At 41.2% G+C, this 22999-nt stretch overlaps 2 protein-coding genes and 1 long non-coding RNA gene across 7 annotated transcripts in view; 1 reads left to right on the top strand and 2 right to left on the bottom strand.

The window, feature by feature from the left end:
* Nucleotides 1–236: 236 nt before the first annotated feature.
* Nucleotides 237–12169, top strand: LOC138965203 (translation initiation factor eIF2 assembly protein-like). Its single transcript, XM_070337333.1, has 12 exons — nucleotides 237–610; nucleotides 1197–1265; nucleotides 1528–1588; nucleotides 2006–2044; nucleotides 3874–3969; nucleotides 4873–4979; nucleotides 6036–6169; nucleotides 6747–6875; nucleotides 8050–8078; nucleotides 10178–10273; nucleotides 10887–11021; nucleotides 11664–12169. Exons 1-12 carry the CDS (start codon nucleotides 537–539, stop codon nucleotides 11763–11765), a joined length of 1071 nt encoding a protein of 356 aa, XP_070193434.1. The 5' UTR covers nucleotides 237–536; the 3' UTR covers nucleotides 11766–12169.
* A 26-nt stretch (nucleotides 12170–12195) lies between these two features.
* LOC138965215 (uncharacterized) lies at nucleotides 12196–15389 on the bottom strand. The gene is made up of 2 exons (XR_011455361.1): nucleotides 13881–15389; nucleotides 12196–13757 (listed from the first exon to the last, which is right to left on the bottom strand). It is a non-coding gene; the product is annotated as an uncharacterized lncRNA (long non-coding RNA).
* A 212-nt stretch (nucleotides 15390–15601) lies between these two features.
* LOC138965195 (uncharacterized) overlaps nucleotides 15602–22999 on the bottom strand; it is a 57515-nt gene continuing 50117 nt past the window's right edge. For 3 of the 5 annotated variants that reach the window (XM_070337315.1, XM_070337318.1, XM_070337316.1), the window contains 3 exons: nucleotides 20938–20983; nucleotides 18887–18913; nucleotides 15602–17229 (listed from right to left, as the gene is read on the bottom strand). In XM_070337315.1, coding sequence (XP_070193416.1) covers nucleotides 17068–17229; nucleotides 18887–18913; nucleotides 20938–20983 — 235 coding nt within the window. In that variant the 3' untranslated portion in view covers nucleotides 15602–17067. The remainder of the gene's footprint in view (nucleotides 17230–18886; nucleotides 18914–20937; nucleotides 20984–22999) is intronic. The other 2 variants (XM_070337317.1, XM_070337319.1) reach the window with 2 other exon arrangements.

Raw genomic sequence — 22999 nt, 5'->3', positions numbered from 1 at the left:
TCTGTTGTTGTGCGTTACTTCCCCTGCAATATTGTGTTGTTTCTGTAGTTTGCGCTTATTCCGGTTAATATAATGTTGTGTTATTTTCTTTTTGGTGACCTGCTACCCTGCTATATTCTGTTAATTTTTTGTAAGAACAGGAATGCAATTTTGTGTGCATGGATTATGTATTTGAAAAGTCCTTTTCACGACAAATATTATGGGGGTATTTTGTTTTAGTCAGGGTTTAAGTAATTAGTCAGCAACATAACCATCATGGTTGCCATTGGACTGTGAGGGACACACTACATCGTTATCAAGTATTTAGAGACACTATTCTCACGTGTGGTACTTACTTGAAGCACTCCACCAGTGTTATAGCATGCCAATGAGCATTTTCCAATAAAGTAGGTAATTCTTGCCGTTGTTTTAACCTTGGCAGACCGTCGTACTCATATCGAAAGTAGCGTACTGCGGATTTTTCAGTTTCCGACCAGTAGTGTCACTGTCACTCAGGGGATCGGGAAGTTATACATTTACCGCGTTGACCAGCAGTCATGAAGGTGGAAGACGTGATGAGATGTAACTTTACGTCTTGGTACAAGACGTTTGAAGATGTCACGATTCGAAGGCAAGTATATGTTCATCCTGTAACTCAGATACAATTTCACAAAGTTAAATTAACCTTGTATTTCGTCAGATTTTCCCACGATCACTTTAGTGAAAAGGACTGAAACGGGCTTTTGCCCTAAAACAGTTATTAGTTACCTCTGTCTATGTTATTGTTAATCTCATTCTCTCAACCACATTTGTTCCACAATAATATCTCTGCTTAATTATAGCATGACAAAAAGACTCACAATCAGAAGCCGTAATAGTAATACACGAGGGGAACCTGTTTAAAATGTTTGTAATCAAAAGATGAGAGAAATATTTTTCTTTTAAGTAACACTTGCAGCTGTGAACTAGGTATTTTGATACTGGCTGGAGATGCGTTTTTCAACTCAGCGTGTGTGTGCCACTGTGTGTGGGGGGTGGGGTGGGTGTGTTTGTGTGGCTGCACCTGCATATTCTTGCTTTTGAAAGGCACATTCTTCAGCAACACATACATGTATATTCTTTGGAGGGCTCTGGTTTGTGTGGGTGTGTGTGCACGGGAATGCCGAATAACTATATTATATATAATTATTTTTTTGCATACATTTGTTTTCTTTCAGCATAGCCTTACCAATCCCACCGGAATTTTTAGACTACCTCCATGCTGATACTGTCGTTCTACCAGAAGGGTAAGCATTGGATGGTAGTTGGTATATATATATGATTATGATTTTAAACAAATGTGCTCATTCATGAAGCCTCTGATTGTAGAATGTGAGGTCAAAGTTGGACAGAAAATTCAGGTCTTAAAAATGAGGGAGTCTTAAAATCGGGGTAAGTTTAGAGATGTTTATAATGAACAGAAAATCAGAAAAAAAATCAAGGTCAAGGGGGATTCCACTGTAGAAATAGATTTTTTTTTTTTTTAGCAGTTTTATTTTGTGTGTGCAGATCTCATCAAGGCGCCTACTCAAGTGCAACAGCTGAAGACCGCGAAGAAGATGAAGAAACTGTAAGTGATAAATGTGTTCACTTGGTCAATTGATTGAGTGAATGAGTGTGTGCGTGATGGATGCATGGATTGATTGACTGATTGACCGAATGAATGATTGACTGATTGAGTAGTTGATTGTGTACGCACATGTGTGACTGTGCGTGTGGATGGGTATTTGGTCTCAGAATATTACAGAATGATCACAGAAAAAGAAAAGTGTGTAAATGTATATAATTACATCTAACAATGGACTGACCCGAAAGGCAAAATCACACAAAAAAGATGATAGCAATAATACTCAATAGGTCAGATGATTACTGTGGTGTTGTTGGTTTTTATTAACCACCATTAAAATTGAAAATAGAATCATCAGTTTTATCCAATACAGTATTTATTAGAAAAAATGCTAATGCACAATTTATAAATTGTATTCAGGTGGACTGGAGCTCCAGCGCTGACTGCAGGGAAGCCACCGTAAGTCCTGGTTATTTCTTTTCTTGTTGACATTTCAGGTTATGGATTGGATGAGAGAAAAACCATGCCAACTTCATACAGAGGAAAATCAAATGCAATATCGGTTAGCCAAATCAGATTGATTACTTAAGGGCAAACAATTCCTCTCATCATGAAAAATTGGTACACAAAAAAAACATTACCACCATCTCACCCCCTTTTTTTTAAATCCTGCTTTTTCAGTTTTTTGGTTCATAGTGTTTGTGACTTTACCTCCAGCTTAAAACTCCCTCTCTTTTAAGACCTAATTTTCTCGGATTTGGAGTGCTCCTAATGAGGGGTTGAACTATAATTCAGGATGAATACTGTATTTTCTGTTACATGCTGCAGAGGACACGATAGACCAATTCCGGAAATAACTCTATCGACTTTGTATGGGTTGTGAAAGAGTGAATTGAATACTCTTTGAAAATAGGAGACACACTTTCCCGGGTGACATTTTATGCCTCTCACTACAATCACACGTGGACAAGGACCACGAATGGAGACAAACCCCTTGCTATCAATCAATCAATCAATCAATATGAGGCTTATATCGCGCGTATTCCGTGGGTACAGTTCTAAGCGCAGGGATTTTTTTTATTTTTTTTTATTTTATGCAATTTATATCACGCACATATTCAAGGCGCAGGGATTTATTTATGCCGTGTGAGATGGAATTTTTTTACACAATACATCACGCATTCACATCGGCCAGCAGATCGCAGCCATTTCGGCGCATATCCTACTTTTCACGGCTTATTATTCCAAGTCACACGGGTATTTTGGTGGACATTTTTATCTATGCCTATACAATTTTGCCAGGAAAGACCCTTTTGTCAATCGTGGGATCTTTAACGTGCACACCCCAATGTAGTGTACACGAAGGGACCTCGGTTTTTCGTCTCATCCGAAAGACTAGCACTTGAACCCACCACCTAGGTTAGGAAAGGGGGGAGAAAATTGTTAACGCCCTGACCCAGGGTCGAACTCGCAACCTCTCGCTTCCAAGCGCAAGTGCGTTACCACTCGGCCACCCAGTCCTGTTCTGCTAGTGACTGGCCTATAATTTCACTCGGTAAAGCATGCCTCATATTTTTCAAGAGCATTCAATCAATCAATATGAGGCATATCGTATTCCGTGGGTACAGTTCTAAGCGCAGGGATTTATTTTTTATTTTTTTAACTTTTTTTATTTTATGCTATTTATATCGCGCACATATTCAAGGCACAGGGATTTATTTATGCCGTGTGGGATGGAATTTTTTTACACAATACATCACGCATTCAGATCGGCCAGCAGATCGCAGCCATTTCGGCGCATATCCTACTTTTCACGGCCTATTATTCCAAGTCACACGGGTATTTTGGTGGACATTTTTATCTATGCCTATACAATTTTGCCAGGAAAGACCCTTTTGTCAATCGTGGGATCTTTAACATGCATACCCCAATGTAGTGTACACGAAGGGACCTCGGTTTTTCGTCTCATCCGAAAGACTAGCACTTGAACCCACCACCTAGGTTAGGAAAGGGGGGAGAAAATTGCTAACGCCTTGACCCAGGGTTGAACTCGCAAGCTCTCGCTTCCGAGCGCAAGTGCGTTACCACTCGGCCACCCAGTCCTCCATTCACTCTTCCCCAACCCATAGAAACCCGACAGAGTTATTTCTGAACGTCGTTTATTTCTCTGTACTTTTAATTCATGTGTGATAAGAGTATTCACTCTACCCCAACCCATAGAAACCCGACAGAGTTATTTCTGAACATCGTTTATTTCTCTGTACTTTGACGTGTAATAATGATTCCAGATGCCTGACTGCAAAGGCTTTCTGGCCGAGGTGGATGCTGCCATCGCTCTGTTGGGAGGAAAGGTGTTCTCCAAGCTCAACTGGAGTTCGCCGCAGGTGTGTACATTATAGGGGGGGAGCCCGGTAGCTCAGTTGGTGTGTGCCTTAGTCTCTGTGTGTGTCTGTAAAGCCGAGCGGTCGTAGCCTCACATAAACTCTAACTGTCTGTGTCTTAGATGTTATTTGTGTTTGAAAGGCATTTGTCTTGTAAAGCCGAGCGGTCTTAGCTTCACATGTCTGTAGGATTTTTTTCTCCTTGTTTTCTTTATTGTAGTTATGCATAGCACATCTTTTTTAGGTATTTAATCACGCAAAATACTTCAATATTTACAATATCTTCAGTGTTGTTCTCAGGCCTTGGTCTTTGGTCTTTTATGCATACTTTCTTGATCTGACACATTGTTCTCACATAGGCCGGTCAAATGTCCGACAGTTTTGACATGGTGGGATGTCTTCTCACACAACAATTTTTGGTAGCCAGGACATATTGACCGATATATATTTTGAATCCAGGTCTGACTGACCTTTTGCCCTCTGTGACTTGGAACAACATTGTGTCTTAGCATACAGGTCATAGGATGTTTCACTGGAAACATGTACTGTCTAAATCATTGCAGTCACCTTTTTTTGTTTTTAAAGACAAAATTCACATGAATGATCAAGATTTGTCCGATACTTCACTTTTCAGGTTTGCAGTGTAATGGAAATAACTCCGTCGGGTTTGCATGGGTAGTGGAAGAGTTACCTTTTCTTGCAAACGCACACAAACAATGAAGGGACCAATCACTAGCAAGGGGTGTGCTGGAAGCATGAGGAGACAGGCACGTGTTTCCGGCACACCCCTTGCTTGTGATTGGTCCCTTTGTCTGCAATTTTGCAAGAAAAGGTTGTCCTCCCACAACCCATACAAACCCGATAGAGTTATTTTTGGAATTTGTCAATTGTCGCTACTACATGCAGGATGCCAGCTGGGTGTCTCTCAACAACTCCCTCCAGTGCTGTCACGCCAGTGACGTCTGCCTTCTGCTCAAGAGCTCCGACTTTGTCACACGTGATTTGACACAACCGTGAGTATACTACCTCACTTTTAGGACGCGCGGATTTAAGACTTTTATCTTGTTAAGATCTTGCTTTTAAAGATTTTCTGTTCATAACCTCTGTAAGTTTATCTCCATTTTGATATCAAGACGGGCGGGGATGCAGCTCAGTCGGTAGCGCGCTGGATTTGTATCCAGTTGGCCGCTGTCAGCGTGAGTTCGTCCCCACGTTCGGCGAGAGATTTATTTCTCAGAGTCAACTTTGTGTGCAGACTCTCCTCGGTGTCCGAACACCCCCGTGTGTACACGCGCAAGCACAAGACCAAGTGTGCACGAAAAAGATCCTGTAATCCATGTCAGAGTTCGGTGGGTTATAGAAACACGAAAATACCCAGCATGCTTTCTCCGAAAAACGGCGTATGGCTGCCTAAACGGCGGGGTAAAAAAACGGTCATACACGTAAAATTCCACTCGTGCAAAAAACACGAGTGTACGTGGGAGTTTCAGCCCACGAACGCAGAAGAAGAAGAAGAAGATATCAAGACTCCCTCCTTTTTTAGACCTAATTTTTCTCAGATTTTGTTATCTCTTAGAAGGGGGTTCCACTGCAGTAGATTTTGAGTTTGACTTATTTTGAAATATGCACACTCAAATGTTTTGTGTCTAAATAATTTTTTTATCATTCTGATCCAATTGTGTCATGACTCAAGTTGAAGCGAACTGAGGTTCATATAACGAACTGAGGTTCATATAACCGTACTGGATGCCCACTTAACTTAAGCAGCAGAGGGTATACTTTTGTCTGAGTGATTGTTACCTGTAGCAATGACAGTCAGTTTGCTGGCCGATGCATACTCTTTGTATGTTGTCTGACTTTTCTTTTTACAGTGGTACCTGTAATGTGAGGCCCCCTCCAATCAGAAGACACCTCCAAATACAGGATACCTTCTGTTGTCCACTGTCTTTTATCTTGACCAAAATATACCTGCCACAACAGGCCACCTGCAATGTAGGGCACCGTTGGCTGGTCCCAAGGGTGTCCTTTCATCACCGGTATATCACTGTATCTTGACAATATTGTTGCAGTTTTGTGCACTGTGAGGATGGCGAACTGGGGTCGAAAGATGTGGTGTTGAAACACGAGCTGGTTCTGCGGCAGTGGAAGGATATTAACACCAGCCATGAGTTTCGCTGCTTTGTCAAACATGGCAAGCTCATTGGTAAGTAAAAAGTGTGAAGATGTGTGCATTGTTATACTGAGACACTGGAACCCCCCTTTTAAGACCTCCAAAAATGTGAGAAAATTGGGCCTTACAAGAGATGGAGTCTTTAAATGGAGGTAATTATACAGACTCTATGAACAGAAGATCTGGAGGGGGGGGGGGGGAGGGGGGGGGGTGTCCACTATATAGCTATTATAAGACAGGGGCATTCCGTGGTAGCTCACATGTGAAACCTTGCTTAATCATGAAAATCATGTGCATTTTCAGAAAGATCGAAGTACAATTTAGGCAGGCTTCTGTGGAAAGTTGGTGTTAACCGCAGTTCCTGTAGATAATAAACTTGGTAGTCCAAAGGGGAGATAGTTCAGTGGGTCTCATAAGTGGGAGAATCAATTTAAAGTAATGAGGGTCTTAAAATGGGGTGCCTGGTATCAGAGATTAATTCAGTCATTTGGTGTATCTTGGTTCCAAACAATGTGCTAGTTCACATTAAATGTACAATGTTTTGTTTTATATATCATTTTAGAAGTGAAGATTGTTGCGATGCTGATGATTTTGTGTTGTTGGGATGTAGGGATATGTCCGAGGAATCACTCCAAGTTTCTGAAGCACATCGTGGACAGTAGCGGGGAGATCCAGGCCGACATTGAGACCTTCTTTGAGGAGGTTGTGGACGGTGACTTCATTGAGGAGGGAGGATGTTGTGAGTTTGATTCTATACTGTGTGTTGTGTAATAACCTGGTTGTTGTTGTTGGTGTTGGTGTTGTTGTTGTTGTTGTTGAGCGTACCATTCTAGTGTTAAGCCTAGCAACTTCGTACAGAGAAGGGGACTATGTGACCCAGATGGGAATATTACCTTTACGACCATACTCTATCATCCCGTCATATTGGCAGCTGTCCTCTGTCTTCAGAAGAACAAGCCTTTTTGATGGGATCGAATACAGTTGAACACCCCTCCAATGACCTCCAAAAATCTTAAAAAATCACGTCTCAAAAAGGAGATTATCTGAAAAGGGGGGTACATTTACAGAGGATATGTATGACAAATTTCAAAACAAATATAATTAGGTCTTACAAAGGAGGAAGTCTTAAATTAGGTGGTCTCCAAAGAGGAGTTTCACTGTAGTGCAAAACGGTGCATATGGTTAGCAGGGAAGTGTCCATGTTCATTTCACATTTTCAGTAGACAGTGAAGTTATAAGTGGCGGGGATGTAGCTCAGTCGGTAGCGTGCTGGATTTGTATTCAGTTGGCCGCTGTCAGCGTGAGTTCGTCCCCACGTTCGGCGAGAGATTTATTTCTCAGAGTCAACTTTGTGTGCAGACTCTCCTCGGTGTCCGAACACCCCCGTGTGTACACGCAAGCACAAGACCAAGTGCGTACGAAAAAGATCCTGTAATCCATGTCAGAGTTCGGTGGGTTATAGAAACACGAAAATACCCAGCATGCTTCCTCCGAAAACGGCGTATGGCTGCCTAAATGGCGGGGTAAAAAACGGTCATACACGTAAAATTCCACTCGTGCAAAAAACACGAGTGTACGTGGGAGTTTCAGCCCACAAACGCAGAAAAAGAAGTCACTATAAGTGGCGGGGGGTAGCATGTTAGATAGTGAATGAGGGATTGGGTAGGGTGGTAGGCAACGCAGTATGTAATTGCACATTGGTTCAAGAGAAACATATTTTGAAACATGACTTTCAACAACAAAAATCAAAATTTTTCATTTTAGTCATGAATGAATTAAAAGTGAGATCCTGAAAAGATGGAATGCAGACCAAAAAGATACCTTCTTGATTAAATAAATGTTTCTAAGCAAGATGGTCATGGTTAGCAACTGTTCCTGTCTTAAATGTTAGATTTGAAATTTGTCTTTTTCAGATACATTTGATGTGTGGCGAAAGAAAAAGGTAACAATCCAACTTTTCTTTGGGTTTTGTTCAGCCGTGTTGAGTCTTGTTTTTGTTTTTGTGCATAAGCCTGATTTGTTTAGTTGCTGTTAGAGATGGTGTTTTGTCTCGTCTTGTCTTGTTTTGTTTTGTTTTCCAAGGTGAATGAAAATGTCTACACATCTTTTTTGCACTGTTGCAACTGTGTAATTAAACTGCGGCTGTTTGAGAGAAAACAAATGGAACAAGGGACTGCTGATGAGAGAAATAGAACAAGATAACAATTAAGTAGATGTGCAACGCCAAGGCACTGCATACCCCAGCGAAAGACAAACCTCTCTCTCTCTCTCTCTCTCTCTCAAGCACACACACACACGAACACACACACACACACACACACACACACACATACACAAACACACACACACACACACACACACACACACACACACACACATACCTCAAGTTACACACGTACAAAAATACACACTCACTCACTCACACGCACTCACTCACTCTCTCACACACACTTCATACACAATAAAACACACCCCCATACGCACATATAGACAGACGGACATAGACACCTTTACAAACAAACACACATACACACACACATACACACACGCACAAACACACTCCCACCCACCCACTCTCTCTCTCTCTCTCAATCTCTCTCTCTCTCTCTCTCTCTCTCTCTTATACAAACAGACACTCACACACACACACACACACACACACACACACACACACACACACACACACACACACACACATTGACTCACACAAATCTCATACACACAAAACACACACTTATACGCACATACACGGTTGGCCTAGTGGTAAGGCGTCCGCCCCGTGATCGGGAGGTCGTGGGTTAGAACCCAGGCCGGGTCATACCTAAGACTTTAAAATTGGCAATCTAGTTGCTGCTCCGCCTGGCGTCTGCATTATGTATGGGGTTAGTGCATTCTAGGACTGGTTGGTCCGGTGTCAGAATAATGTGACTGGGTGAGACATGAAGCCTGTGCTGTGACTTCTGCCTTGTGTGTGGCGCACGTTATATCTCAAAGCAGCACCGCCCTGATAATTATGGCCCTTCGTGGTCGGCTGGGCGTTAAGCAAACAAACAAACAAATACGCACATAGACAGACGGACACACACACCTTTACAAACAAACACATATACACACTCATACACACAAACATACACACAAACTCATGCACACACACATTCACACACACACACTCTTTCTCCCTCTCTCAGTCTTTTTTACACACACACACACACACACACACACACACACACACACACACACACACACACACACACACACACACACAAACACACACACACGAGTACAGACTCATGCACGCGCACACACACACTAACACTAACACATGTGCACAAAATGAACACACACACACACACACACACACACACACACACACACACACACACACACACACACACACACACACACACCGCGCGAGAGAAAAAGACTACAGGGAGGCATGACGTCATGATGCATTAATTGACGTCAAAGACTTTTGACCGTGACGTAATCTTCTCACGCGAGCTTTATCCATAGTCTTGAACAACCACACACAAATAGACTTGGAAAGTACAGAATTTCTACCCGTCCAAAGCGGCCTTGGGTGGCGTTTGCTCAAAAAATGGGGGCGCCAATTTTACCCACCGTATTTTTGTTAGTATGGTCCCAATTTTTGGTGAACTTCCATCTCCAACTGTGGCCCATTTTCGGGCACAAAGAATCCTTCTTTATCATGTATTATTCAGTATGCACATTTCTCAAATCGATTACAGTATAGCGTTCACGGGATACCTCCAGCTTCGCTGGGATAAAAATGTACTCACCAGAAAACAGCAACAAGAATACAAACACAAGGATTGGTTTCGACTTATCGTCTTCGTAATAATTAGTGTTAAGTCTAAACCCGTTCTTGTGTTTGTATTTTTGTTGCTGTTTTCTGGTGAGTACATTTTTGTTTTTGTCTTGTTTGCAACTGTTTGATTGTTTTTTGTGTGTGTAGTGCATGATTTTGTCTACATATATTTTCACTTTGTTGTAAGTATAAACAAAATGTGCATATTTCAGAATGAAGTGATTCTGGTGGACTTCAACCCCTTTGGACCTGTAACAGATGCTCTGCTCTTCGACTGGGAGGAGTTGACTGCTAGCGACTTGTCAGAAGTGAGTATATAATGTACGCTGTACAGAGTTACGCAGTATGGAGGCTTTGAACTCGGGAGTGCAGACACGTTATAAAGACTCAGATAACAATACCTGTCACATGTGGTTAGTCGTCAGTATTTTCTTTCAAAAAGATGTTGAGTTGTTCATAGTTGATTTTTTGAGTGCTCTCCATTCCACCCAGCTGGAAATGGGTACCTGGCCCTATTCAGAGCTGGGGAAGGTGAAGACAGAGAGGTGGAGATGATGCGCACTGCTCGTGTAAAGCTGGTCGTAGAGAAGTTGAGATCTCTAGCATCTCTCTCCCCTACCACTCTACCTTTTCTACAGCGTCGTTCTCAGGCCTCGGTCTTAGGTCATTGATGCATACTGTTTTGATCTGATGCACTGTTCTCACTCCTGGCCGGTGAACTAGCTGTCCAATAGTTCTGACATGTTGGAGCTCTTCTGACTGAACAATTTTTTTCTGAGCTAGGACATTTACACCTGTACCTATTTTTAGTCCCGGTCCAACTGACCTATTTTCCTCTTAGTCTGGGAACAACATTGTTTCTAATGCTTTATTTTGATTGTAGTCATAGGGTAAAGATTGTGAACTTTTCGTTGCTTGCAGAGTTTGGTGTTCCGCTGTGTGGAGAGTGAGAGTGGTGTTCAGCCTCACTCCCTGGCTCACTTCGGTGTCCCCACAGACTTCGTGGACCTGGCCACTGGCAACGATCCATTCAAACTCATGGACCTCATCAAACTGGTAAGTGCACACTGATTCTTCTTCGTTCATGGGCTGAAACCCTCACGGTTTTTATGTGTAAGACCGTTTTTACCCGGCCATTTAGGCAGCCATACGCCATTTTTGGGGGATGCATGCTTGGTATTTTCGTGTTTTGATAACCCACTGAACTCTGACATGGATTACAGGATCTTTTCCGTGCACATGTGGTCTTGTGCTTTCCTGTACACACGAAGGGGGATAAGGCACTAGTAGATTGGCACATAAGTTGACCTGGGAGATCGGAAAAATCTCCACCCTTAGCCCACCAGGTGCGGCCAGGATTCGAACCGATGACCTTCTGATTGGGAGGCCAGCGTCTTATCCACTAGGCCACTGCGCCCGTTACACTGATTCCGATGTGTAGTACAAGTAGTACAGTCATACCTGTCTACAACAATCACTTTTGGTCTTGATTGTTATAGACAAGGTGGTTGCTGTGAACAGGTGAATATTCACACAAAAATTTGTCTGGGATTTTTAAGGGTGGTGGTTTTTGGCAGGTGGCAAGAGGTGGTCGCTAGGGCAGGTCTGACTGATGTCACATGGTTGAAGGAAGAGCAAACCAATGTTTAACCGATACCTATAGTATGAACATTGTGGGGTATTTCTGTTGCTTCACAGGCTCAGATCCAGGGACAAGGCGACGCATCCTCAGATGATGATGACGATGTCAACGATGGAGGGACAGATCAAACATCAGCCAACAGTGTAACAGACAGATGATGGAATTGGGTGAAGACACAGAGTGACATTGTGTGTGTGTGTGTGTGTGTGTGTGTGTGTGTGTGTGTTTGTGTGTGTGTGTGTCTGTGTGTGTGTGTCTGTGTTTGTGTGTGCGTGTGTCCGTGTGTGTGTGTGTGTAACGTTGTGTGTGTGTAACGTTGTGTGTGTGTGTGTTCAGATGTGTGGGATAACAAAACTGGGAGATTGCTGACTGTGCGATGTTGTTGAGGAATTTACTTGGTTAAAAGTTGTCTGTTACAAGTCTGTCGGAACCACAGAAGTAAAATTAAAAAGTGTTGGAGAAAATTTGGTATTGAGTATTTTTGTATGTCCACAAACTTTGTTCAGATAGACTCCTTTCTCTCTCACTCACACACACACCTTTAAAGAAAAAGATATTCTTACTTTGACACTGACAAAATCCCACACATTCATAATTCAGCAGTTGTTTATTCATCACTATCACAATGTTTTGGCAGCTAAATAATAATAACTTCTGTGTGTAAACATGCCATTGCAAACTTATGCAAAAATTTAGCAGTGGCCCGGGGTATAAAAAAATCCAAAACATTTCAGATCACATGTTATAATGTAGAAGACTGAAAGATGAGAACTTTGCATTTCAACATGCATAGAACATAAGAAAATAGTAAATAACATGCAATAATGAGTAATGCTTTCTGGTAATGAACTATGACGGAAGAAAGGCATTCATGGAAAAGTGCATATTAATGAGACATTTTAAAGCACATGAATAATGCTGCGTTTTTGGAGAGTGGGCAGGCACGAGGTGCAACAGAATCTAAATCGTGTAAGCAGGAAAACAGAATTATTGCCTCCCTTTAAAGCTTAGAAGTGGTAGAGTTATGTAATGCTTCTATGAAAATAATGCTGACATTTCCTTCTTATTGAGAGTAATGCTGGGGGATTAAGAGTAAAGTTTCACTGTGCATTGTGGGAAGGTGAGAAGCAAGTTGCCTCTGTTACTGACGTACGTTGCACTGCTAGAAGCAAGTTGCCTCTGTTACTGGCGTACGTTGCACTGCTAGAAGCAAGTTGCCTCTGTTACTGGCGTACGTTGCACTGCTAGAAGCAAGTTGCCTCTGTGACTGGCGTACGTTGCACTGCTAGAAGCAAGTTGCCTCTGTGACTGGCGTACGTTGCACTGCTAGAAGCAAGTTGCCTCTGTTACTGGCGTACGTTGCACCGCTAGAAGCAAGTTGCCTCTGTTACTGGCGTACGTTGCACTGCTAGAAGCAAGTTGTCTCTGTTACTGGCGTACGTTGCACTGCTAGAAGCAAGTTGCCTCTGTTACTGGCGTACGTTGCACTGCTAGAAAGAAGCAAGTTAATTGCCTCTGTTACTGGCGTGTTGCACTGCTAGAAGCAAGTTGCCTCTGTTACTGGCGTAGGTTGCACTGCTAGAAGCAAGTTGCCTCTCAATCAATCGATCAATATGAGGCTTATATCGCGCGTATTCCGTGGGTACAGTTCTAAGCGCAGGGATTTTTTTATTTGTTTTATTTTTTTATGCAATTTATATCGCGCACATATTCAAGGCGCAAGGATTTATTTATGCCGTGTGAGATGGAATTTTTTACACAATACATCACGCATTCACATCGGCCAGCAGATCGCAGCCATTTCGGCGCATATCCTACTTTTTCACGGCCTATTATTCCAAGTCACACGGGTATTTTGGTGGACATTTTTATCTATGCCTATACAATTTTGCCAGGAAAGACCTTTTTGTCAATTGTGGGATCTTTAACGTGCACACCCCAATGTAGTGTACACGAAGGGACCTCGGTTTTTCGTCTCATTCGAAAGACTAGCACTTGAACCCACCACCTAGGTTAGGAAAGGGGGGAGAAAATTGCTAACACCCTGACCCAGGGTCGAACTCGCAACCTCTCGCTTCCGAGTGCAAGTGCGTTACCACTCGGCCACCCAGTCCTCTGTTACTGGCGTTGCACTGCTAGAAGCAAGTTGCCTCTGTTACTGGCATACGTTGCACTGCTAGAAGCAAGTTGCCTCTGTTACTGGCGTACGTTGCACCGCTAGAAGCAAGTTGCCTCTGTTACTGGCGTACGTTGCACCGCTAGAAGCAAGTTGCCTCTGTTACTGGCGTACGTTGCACTGCTAGAAGCAAGTTGCCTCTGTTACTGGCGTTGCACTGCTAGAAGCAAGTTGCCTCTGTTACTGGCGTACGTTGCACTGCAAGAAGCAAGTTGCCTCTGTTACTGGTGTACGTTGCACTGCTAGAAGCAAGTTGCCTCTGTTACTGGCGTTGCACTGCTAGAAGCAAGTTGCCTCTGTGACTGGCGTACGTTGCACTGCTAGAAGCAAGCTGCCTCTGTTACTGGCGTTGCACTGCTAGAAGCAAGTTGCCTCTGTTACTGGCGTACGTTGCACTGCAAGAAGCAAGTTGCCTCTGTTACTGGTGTTGCACTGCTAGAAGCAAGTTGCCTCTGTTACTGGTATTGCACTGCTAGAAGCATTAGTTGCCTCTGTTACTGGCGTTGCATTGCTAGAAGCAAGTTGCCTCTGTTACTGGCGTTGCACTGCTAGAAGCAAGTTGCCTGTTACTGGCGTTGCACTGCTAGAAGCAAGTTGCCTCTGTTACTGGCGTTGCACTGCTAGAAGCAAGTTGCCTCTGTTACTGGCGTTGCACTGCTTGAAGCAAGTTGCCTCTGTTACTGGCGTTTTATTGCTACATGATATGTCACATTTAATATATAAAACATAATAGTTTCTTCTGCTCATCTTGGGTTAAATGTTTTTTTCTCTCCCTAAAATGAAGTCTCAAACACTTAAATAAGTGCCCACAAACGCACATAGCTCTGCAAAGCTAAACATGCACAGACATACGAACACACACACTCACAGGCATACACACAAACACCTCTCTCTCTCTCTCTCTCTCTCTCTCTCTCTCTCTCTCTCTCTCTCTTCGGATGAAGGGACTTAAAAACCAACCACAATTTAGATGTGTGATGATTTTTGCAATGTCTTGCTTGTTTGATTGTTTTCCTTAAAATGCAATGTATGGCTTAGAGCATGAAGTTGAGAAAGTGCAAGCTGCTCTATACCACTTAATTCACATCAATTAACTCGCAATCTACCTCAATGCAATGCATTTTGTGTACATATGTACATAAATAATGAAAATGAAAAAAAAAAAATATATATATATATATATATGATGTGTTTTCACTTTAGTTATCTGTTAAAATGTAGAATTTTTATTTTATTTTATTTTTTTTTTATCTTGTATTTTTACTTCATTGTTGTAGTTAGTCCCTCTTTAGGGCAAGGGCTGGATGTAAAAAAGCAGACCACTGCTTAATCTACTACCCTCGTTAAATAAAAAAATGTCATTGTCATTGTCATTCTCTCTCTCTCTCTAATATATTTTACACATGACACACCTAACAACAAACATGAATTATGTTTGGCCTTTCTGGAAAGCTTGAATACATTGCACAGAACAATATTAAAACTTATGCAACATACAAAATAAATGAGTGTCATGGTCTATTGAGTACATGTAGTGCTGCATTACTTGTGTGAATGGCTGAAACATTCACTCATGTATCACAGCGGAGACTAAAATATAAAGGTCAGTGTGAATGGCTGAAACATTCACTCATGTATCACAGCGGAGACTAAAATATTAAGGTCAGTGTGCAGACAGCAACCTGCTCAACTCTGAAAGGGCCAGGGGTATAACACAAACATTTTAAATCCAGATTAACACTAGACATATGTTTTTCCTTCTGTTATCTTAAAATCACACTGTCAGACAACAGACCTGTTATTATCAATTCAAACATGCTCTAAAGTTAGTCAGAAGGATATGTGTCATATCAGTTTAAATCATAACAGTTGGAACAATGTGTCAGTTGCAAAAATGTCCCCAGTGGAGCGCAGAAGACACAGACAAAGAAAGATTTACAAAATGAAAAAAAAAACATTTTTCAGATCACTGTGGATCCTCTGTTTGTGGAAAGGGGAAAGTGAAGGCTGTAATAGGGAGAGGAAAGCGGCACAGCGCCCTGACAAAGCTAGCTTCCTACAGTGTAATCTCTGGCCAAGAATAAATGATCGGGAATTTATACATTCACTATATGTCTTTATATAAAGGATGCACGCTTACTGCTAAAAACAAATTATAAAGGAAATTAAACCAAGTATTGTGCTGAACATTTATGACACTTTATCGAGACGAACTGAGATCAACAGTCTACCTTTTCATCATGTAGAATCTGCACAAAGTTTTTCCTTCTGTGAAATTTGAAATTTACTCGCATGGAGTTAGCGCAATGTACAATTCAATTGTTACAAAAAGTTACTGACAGCACTTCAAACTTAGAATGTCTTCCACAACTGTTTTTGCATTCACTCAAACTTTAGTACGTACATCCTGCAGAGTCTAAAAAGGGTGGTATCACAGTCTTGCTCCCTCTTTACCGAAATACAGACATATGATCCCACAGTATCACTCAACACTGATGAGACTGCCGCCAGTCGAGGTAGAAATGTCCTGTTGACCACACACTTTTGCATGCAACCCATCATGCAAGTTCTTTGTCGTTACTAATTAAGCAGCTATCTGGTATACTTTTTTCAATTGATTATGCAGTTCTGGTCTGGTGTTGCTATACAGGTTACGCCGCTGTCTAGTCCGGTTTTGCTATTGGTTACGCCGCTGTCTAGTCCAGTTTTGCTATTGGTTACGTCGCTGTCTAGTCCAGTTTTGCTATTGGTTACACCGCTGTCTAGTCCAGTTTTGCTATTGGTTACGCCGCTATATCTAGTCCAGTTTTGCTATTGGTTACGCCGCTGTCTAGTCCGGTTTTGCTATTGGTTACGCCGCTGTCTTAAATCCAGTTTTGCTATTGGTTACGCCGCTGTCTAGACTCCAGTTTTGCTATTGGTTACGCCGCTGTCTAGTTCAGTTTTGCTATTGGTTACGCCGCTGTCTTGTCCAGTTTTGCTATTGGTTACGCCGCTGTCTAGTCCGGTTTTGCTATTGGTTACGTCGCTGTCTAGTCCAGTTTTGCTATTGGTTACACCGCTGTCTAGTCCGGTTTTGCTATTGGTTACGCCGCTGTCTAGTCCGGTTTTGCTATTGGTTACGCTGCTGTCTAGTCCAGTTTTGCTATTGGTTACGCCGCTGTCTAGTCCGGTTTTGCTATTGGTTACGTCGCTGTCTAGTCCAGTTTTGCTATTGGTTACGCCGCTGTCTAGTCCAGTTTTGCTATTGATTACGTCGCTGTCTAGTCCAGTTTTGCTATTGATTATGCCGCTATCTGGTCTGAGGCGGAGACAACAGGAGTGGGTTGGGGTTGCTGGCGATTGGTCGCTCGGCCACGATCGCTGAACTGGTGGAATGATGCGGGGGTCGGTAGACGCAGGCGGACAGCGTCATGCTTAAGGCCCTTGCGACCAAATTGATGTCTCTGCAAACGATAAAGTTGTACGCATATCATTTTAAGCAATACCACAGCGATCTTCTCTGCATTCTCTCCTTAAAATAATGCTTCTGAAAGCATAAAATCATCAAAATATATTGTTGGTATATTAATTGAACAGCATAGTTTTGTCATAGAGGCTCTTCTCAGCAAAACTGAAGCCTTCATGAGCAATAGACAAATGAACTGGAAATCTTATCTTCAAAGGACAGATATCTTGAAGAGACAGGTAAGATGACAGAGTGAACATAATTTAGACCTCTCTAGACTGCAAACATTTGACATGCATGCATATTTGAGTCTCATTTCAAAACACTTGATCAGCACCTGCAACTCAGAGTGCCTTTCATGTGACATAGATGTCTGAAGTGAAAATCCCATATACACACACACCCCACATATGAGTGCTGGCACCTCTGTTTCCCCACCCTCTTGCCCACTCCCATCCTACCCCTTTCGACCAATTGTGTCTGATTACACATTCAACAGCCAACAATTTTTTTTTAATTAAATGTAACTAAATAGCACTGAGTAGTTATAATAATAAAAAATTAAGCCTCAGGCTGTTATAATGGCTGCGAAAAGTTAGGTTCAGTGCAAAGTTAGACCAAATCAACATAGTTTTTAATGGTGAGAAATGGCCACTTTGGTGTCACAGCACTCTGAAAGTGAAGATGTTACAGCAAACAATGCAACAGAAAAATACAAAACATTCTTGTGTTAAAGTCACCAAGCTACATGATTTCATCATCAAAATTAGGTAATACTGTCAGCAACCAAACTTGATCAGCAATGCTTCGCAGTCATTGGCTTACAATGAGACATGACAGTATTTATTTCTGACTGCTCCTACAATCTGACGCCCGTGACCTTGTACCAACAGGCCTATATACTCTACTCATATTTCAAGTTACCCTAAAAATGTCAAAAATGTTGGAATTTAGATGAAAAGGGTTAGTCTAAGAACCAGTCTTCACTATTGTCCAGAATCAAGCTGCCAAGTATCAAATCTGTTGTGCCCAAAATTTAAAAAGTGTGTTATTATACTATATTTAGGAGCAAAAAGCTTCATTTGTCAGTGTTTCCCCCCCCCCCCCCCCCCCTCCTGTTTGCAGCCCCACGCTAAAAAAGAAGTCCTAAATTGAGTTCTAGGCAGTTGGTATAGCTTTTTCTTTTATTTGTTTTTAAGTGGTGGGCTCATCAGAATCGTGAAGCAAGCAGAGACTAGTACGTACAATGCCAAGCAGTAACAGATCCAAATTTTGTTCGGGTCAATATCACAGGAAAACGCATCACAAATGTTGAAACTCTTCCCACTTCAAACACGGTTCAGAACATGAGAAATAATGGCTGTGGATGCTATAACTTAATCATGAGAAAAACAAATAGTTGATAATGATGAAGAAGCACACAGTGATCTTTTTTGTGTGAAGCAGTTTGTGAATCAATCCTATGTATTTGGTAATTTCAGAAATGGCACAGGTAGCTACAATGTACCTATACATCTAGCTAGTGCACACACCTGGGCTCTCAGAATCGAAAAGAGAGGTGTTATGCGAAAGAAGTGTAAACACTCTGCGTGCGGTGCTCATTCTAAGTGATTCAGCTAGTTAGATTAGTGTGCATGTAGTCTAATAGAACTTACTAGGAAAGGCATACTTGTAGTAGAACGCTGCAAAACAGTGAAGATTTCAGCATACTAAGAGTTGCCGTTTAGACACATTTATGTGTCGCACTGTGTGTGTGTGAAAACAATTGATTCGTGTGTGTGTCAGAGAGTGAGTGAGTTAGTGTGTGTGTGTGTGTGTGTGTGTGTGTGTGTGTGTGCATGGGTGTGTGTGTGTGTGTGTGCATGGGTGTGCGCAAAGGCGTTCATTTGTCTGTGTGTGTACATTAGTGCAAATTTAAGTCTCTGTTTTCTTGATACACGTACAAAATGTGTGTTCACTCACATAATTTATGCACACAGGTACATACAGATGCATCTGAGACAGGCAGGTGCAAGCTAGTAGACTCTATCAGAATGCAAGCTAGGGATATGGATTCACATTTTTCAAACTCACTGATACGTCAGGCAGCACAACAGCCAATTATTTTGACAATTAATCAGTTGGAATACATCATAAGTTAACAGTCCACTGTCCATGCAAAAAACCCACAAACCAACAGAGATGGAAGTTGGAAAAACCAGAACTGAAGAAGGGAAAATCAGGTTACGTGGCTGTGAGGACAATCATAAGACGTGGCTGTGAGGACAATCATAAGACGTGGCTGTAAGGACAATCATAAGACGTGGCTGTAAGGACAATCATAAGATGTGGCTGTAAGGACAATCATAAGACGTGGCTGTAAGGACAATCATAAGACGTGGCTGTAAGGACAATCATAAGACGTGGCTGTAAGGACAATCATAAGATGTGGCTGTAAGGACAATCATAAGACGTGGCTGTAAGGACAATCATAAGACGTGGCTGTAAGGACAATCATAAGATGTGGCTGTAAGGACAATCATAAGATGTGGCTGTAAGGACAATCATAAGACGTGGCTGTAAGGACAATCATAAGACGTGGCTGTAAGGACAATCATAAGACGTGGCTGTAAGGACAATCATAAGACGTGGCTGTAAGGACAATCATAAGACGTGGCTGTAAGGACAATCATAAGGGGCTGGGGTGGAGGAAGGGAACAGACTCAAATATTTGTTGATTCAAAAAATTAATTTAGGATTGATTAAAACAAAGTCTAAACCCAAATCCTAGCAATATTAGATGTCCAAGTCAAAATGGTTGGGTCGATCACAATCAAATGATTTAGTAGAAGAAAAAAAGAAAAAAAAACCTTTCTCATTGTAACAATTACTTTACTAAATTTACAAGTTGATGACATTCCCAAAGCTGTACCTGTCTGTCAAGGAGAGGACCAATACGGTGGAACCCCCCTCCCAAAGCTGTACCTGTCTGTCAAGGAGAGGACCAATACGGTGGAACCCCCCTCCCAATAAGACCGCCCAAAATCTGAAGAAATCAGGTCTTAAAAAGGAGGGAGTCTTAAAAAGGAGGTAAATTTACAGAGTTTTGGTTCTGAACAAAACATTTGTTGAAGCAAGGTCTTGAAACTAAAATGGGGAGGTCTTATTGGGAGGTCTTAAAAGGGGGGGGTCCCATTGTATCAGAAAAGTCTGGGACAAAATTCCATTAACATATAAAACCAGATTCATAAATTGACAGCCACAGGGACAACTGCAAGTCAAATGGGTAGGCTGACCTGGGAACCCATACGCTTTTGTCGTATTTTGTACGCATGATTGTCTAGAATACGACCAGTACGGTCAGTTGACAACAAAATACGACGAGCATAATTCCTAGAATACTTTTCTTCACAAGCTGCATCCCCGAAGCTGATCCAGTATTTTTACACATGATTACAGTTTTGGTCTGACAGTAACCACTGAAAGAAGCATTTTTTTCAAATGTATTGGTAAACTTAATTAACAGTGCGACAGACGCGTGTGAAGCATGTTTGATTGAGGGGTGTTTAAACGTTGTGTGGAGTACGCTCAATTTTTCTGAAGATACACCGAGTTTGTTTGAGAATACTCCAAGTGCAAAACAGGGGTTCCCAGGTCTGGGTGGGATTTAAAAAGGGGTGTGGATCAGCTTGGACAGAAAGCGGCCCCGGATTGGAGTAGTGATTACCTGCAGTATAGGTAGAGGTATTGGAGGCAGGGGTGGTATGTCCGAGCTGGAAGCAAACTTTCAGTGTCAGTTGCTAGCCAGGTAAAATACAGGTTTACATAGTGCTTTCTCTTTCATCCTACTCTACTATAAATTGAGCTTAACTTCATGCTAATGTATGTATTATAATACACTTAAAGAGTATAGTGACTAAAATGTCCACAAAAACGTCTATGCCTGTATATTGACATTTAAGATATTTGAAATCAATTGTTTTAAGAGTTATCCATAATCAGAAATATTTTAATGATATTTGCTTACACAAGAGGTGCCTCATTTTCACGGCCTCATAATTTCATCAGAAATGTAAATTAAAATAAATGAGATTAAAAAAGTTATATTCTTTAATCTTAAAAATGAATATCAATTATTCTTTAATTTATGCTTTGGATTTAAAGTTAGTTAATTGTAAGATTATAACATAGCACTTGAATGCACTAAATGCTATCTGGTTTAATAATGCCTTTTTTTTCTTTTCTACTGTCCATGAACTCAACAATTGTTGATGAGCTGAGTACCGGTACCTTTCATAACATAATTATTACAAAAAAATGTGTCAATTAGATGTTTTAAACTGAATCAACGAATTAAGTCATCAAATTTACCTATTAGATCTTAATAACATTATAAAAACTATTACAGTAATAATTAAATTAATATTACATACCTGTAATACATTTAGATTTCTTGACAAAAGTGAACAGTGTAAATTAGCTCTTAAATTAAGTCTAAACAATCAGATGAAGGTTTTATTAAAGGGCATAAGCAGATTAGGAGTTAAGCAAAAAATAAAACGAGAAACAAGCGTGAATAATGGCTGCTACTTGACAAGCTCCTTGCTGACCATTCGTATGAGCATGCATGGTATGCACGTACAGCTCCTTAGATCTGCCCAAGATTTGACATTGGATAAGAACGTTCTTCCACTTCGACGCATACCAAAAATAAACAGTCTGACAGCTCTCTGTGCATAGTTACATTAAGACAAGACAAGACAAGACAAGAAAACTTTAATGTCCATCTTCATTCCACATAAACATGGTCTTCTGGCACCACATCGCATTTCTAATAACACAAACACACGATCATAAAGCATAATTGAACATAAGTTCAGTACTAAAATCAACATATCACACGAGCAATTAAGGAATGTTGTGCTCAATTCATTTCGTAAGTGACGTCTATTAATATTAATCAATCTGCTAAATTCATTAAGAAAAAAAGTCCCTCTCTGCACAGAATACAGTCACACTTTTGACTTAAGGTACTGCATGTGTCTCAGAGATATTAAGAATGCTCTTAACCCATGTAAATGCCTGAGTCAGATCTTTCGTTGGTGAACATGATTGCAAGCCTAACATTTCTTCCCTTTGCAGCCACTGAAACTATATACTCATCAATTAATTGCCAAGCTACCAGAGCAGTTCAAAACAAAATGCACAACAGAAGGGAAGAAGGATCGAGTCATTAATTTGAACATTTAAGAAAAGGATGCTACATGTATTACAATTCTAAAATACCTGTATAATTATTAGCTTGAAGTTGGCTTGTTGTCACAGATATTTATGAAAAGTGCAACACTCAGTTACCAAAGCAAAATGCTTTGAAATCGAAAGAAAGTTTGTCACAATTTTAACTCCTTTCACAAAATTGTCTACTTACGTAGAATTCATGTCAAAGATGTCCAAAAATTGAGAACAATGAAATTAACATTTCCAATGGGAGATGCACAAGCACGTTATGCAAATATTTAACTGACCAGCAAACTAAAAGTGATAAAGATCTTGTGAGGCTGTACATTATTAAGATTTGGACTGCCTCTGACTTGACAAATCTGTGGATCTCTTCACAGCCACAAGTATGGACAAAATAAAACTAGGTTACAGGGTACTGTACTAAACTAAACTTTATGCACTGCCCACCCAATTCTTTCTCAAAAGTGCACTTCTGTCAACTTAATTAATAGCGATGACCATGATGAAGCCAAACAACAAAATAACACAAACCAGCACACACACACACA

Source organism: Littorina saxatilis, linkage group LG4 (assembly GCF_037325665.1).
Source record: "Littorina saxatilis isolate snail1 linkage group LG4, US_GU_Lsax_2.0, whole genome shotgun sequence".
In the NCBI taxonomy this organism is placed as follows: Eukaryota; Metazoa; Mollusca; class Gastropoda; order Littorinimorpha; family Littorinidae; genus Littorina; species Littorina saxatilis.
This window is presented reverse-complemented; position numbering and strand designations above follow the sequence as displayed.

What these genes read in the sequence shown, in the direction of transcription:
- LOC138965203 (XM_070337333.1), top strand. Translation starts at nt 537, where the DNA reads ATGAAGGTGGAAGACGTGATGAGATGTAACTTTACGTCTTGGTACAAG. An exon ending in CTGACTGCAGGGAAGCCACC is followed by an intron (nt 2,045 to 3,873) that starts GTAAGTCCTGGT and finishes TAATGATTCCAG; the next exon opens with ATGCCTGACTGCAAAGGCTT. An exon ending in CTGCTAGCGACTTGTCAGAA is followed by an intron (nt 10,274 to 10,886) that starts GTGAGTATATAA and finishes CGTTGCTTGCAG; the next exon opens with AGTTTGGTGTTCCGCTGTGT.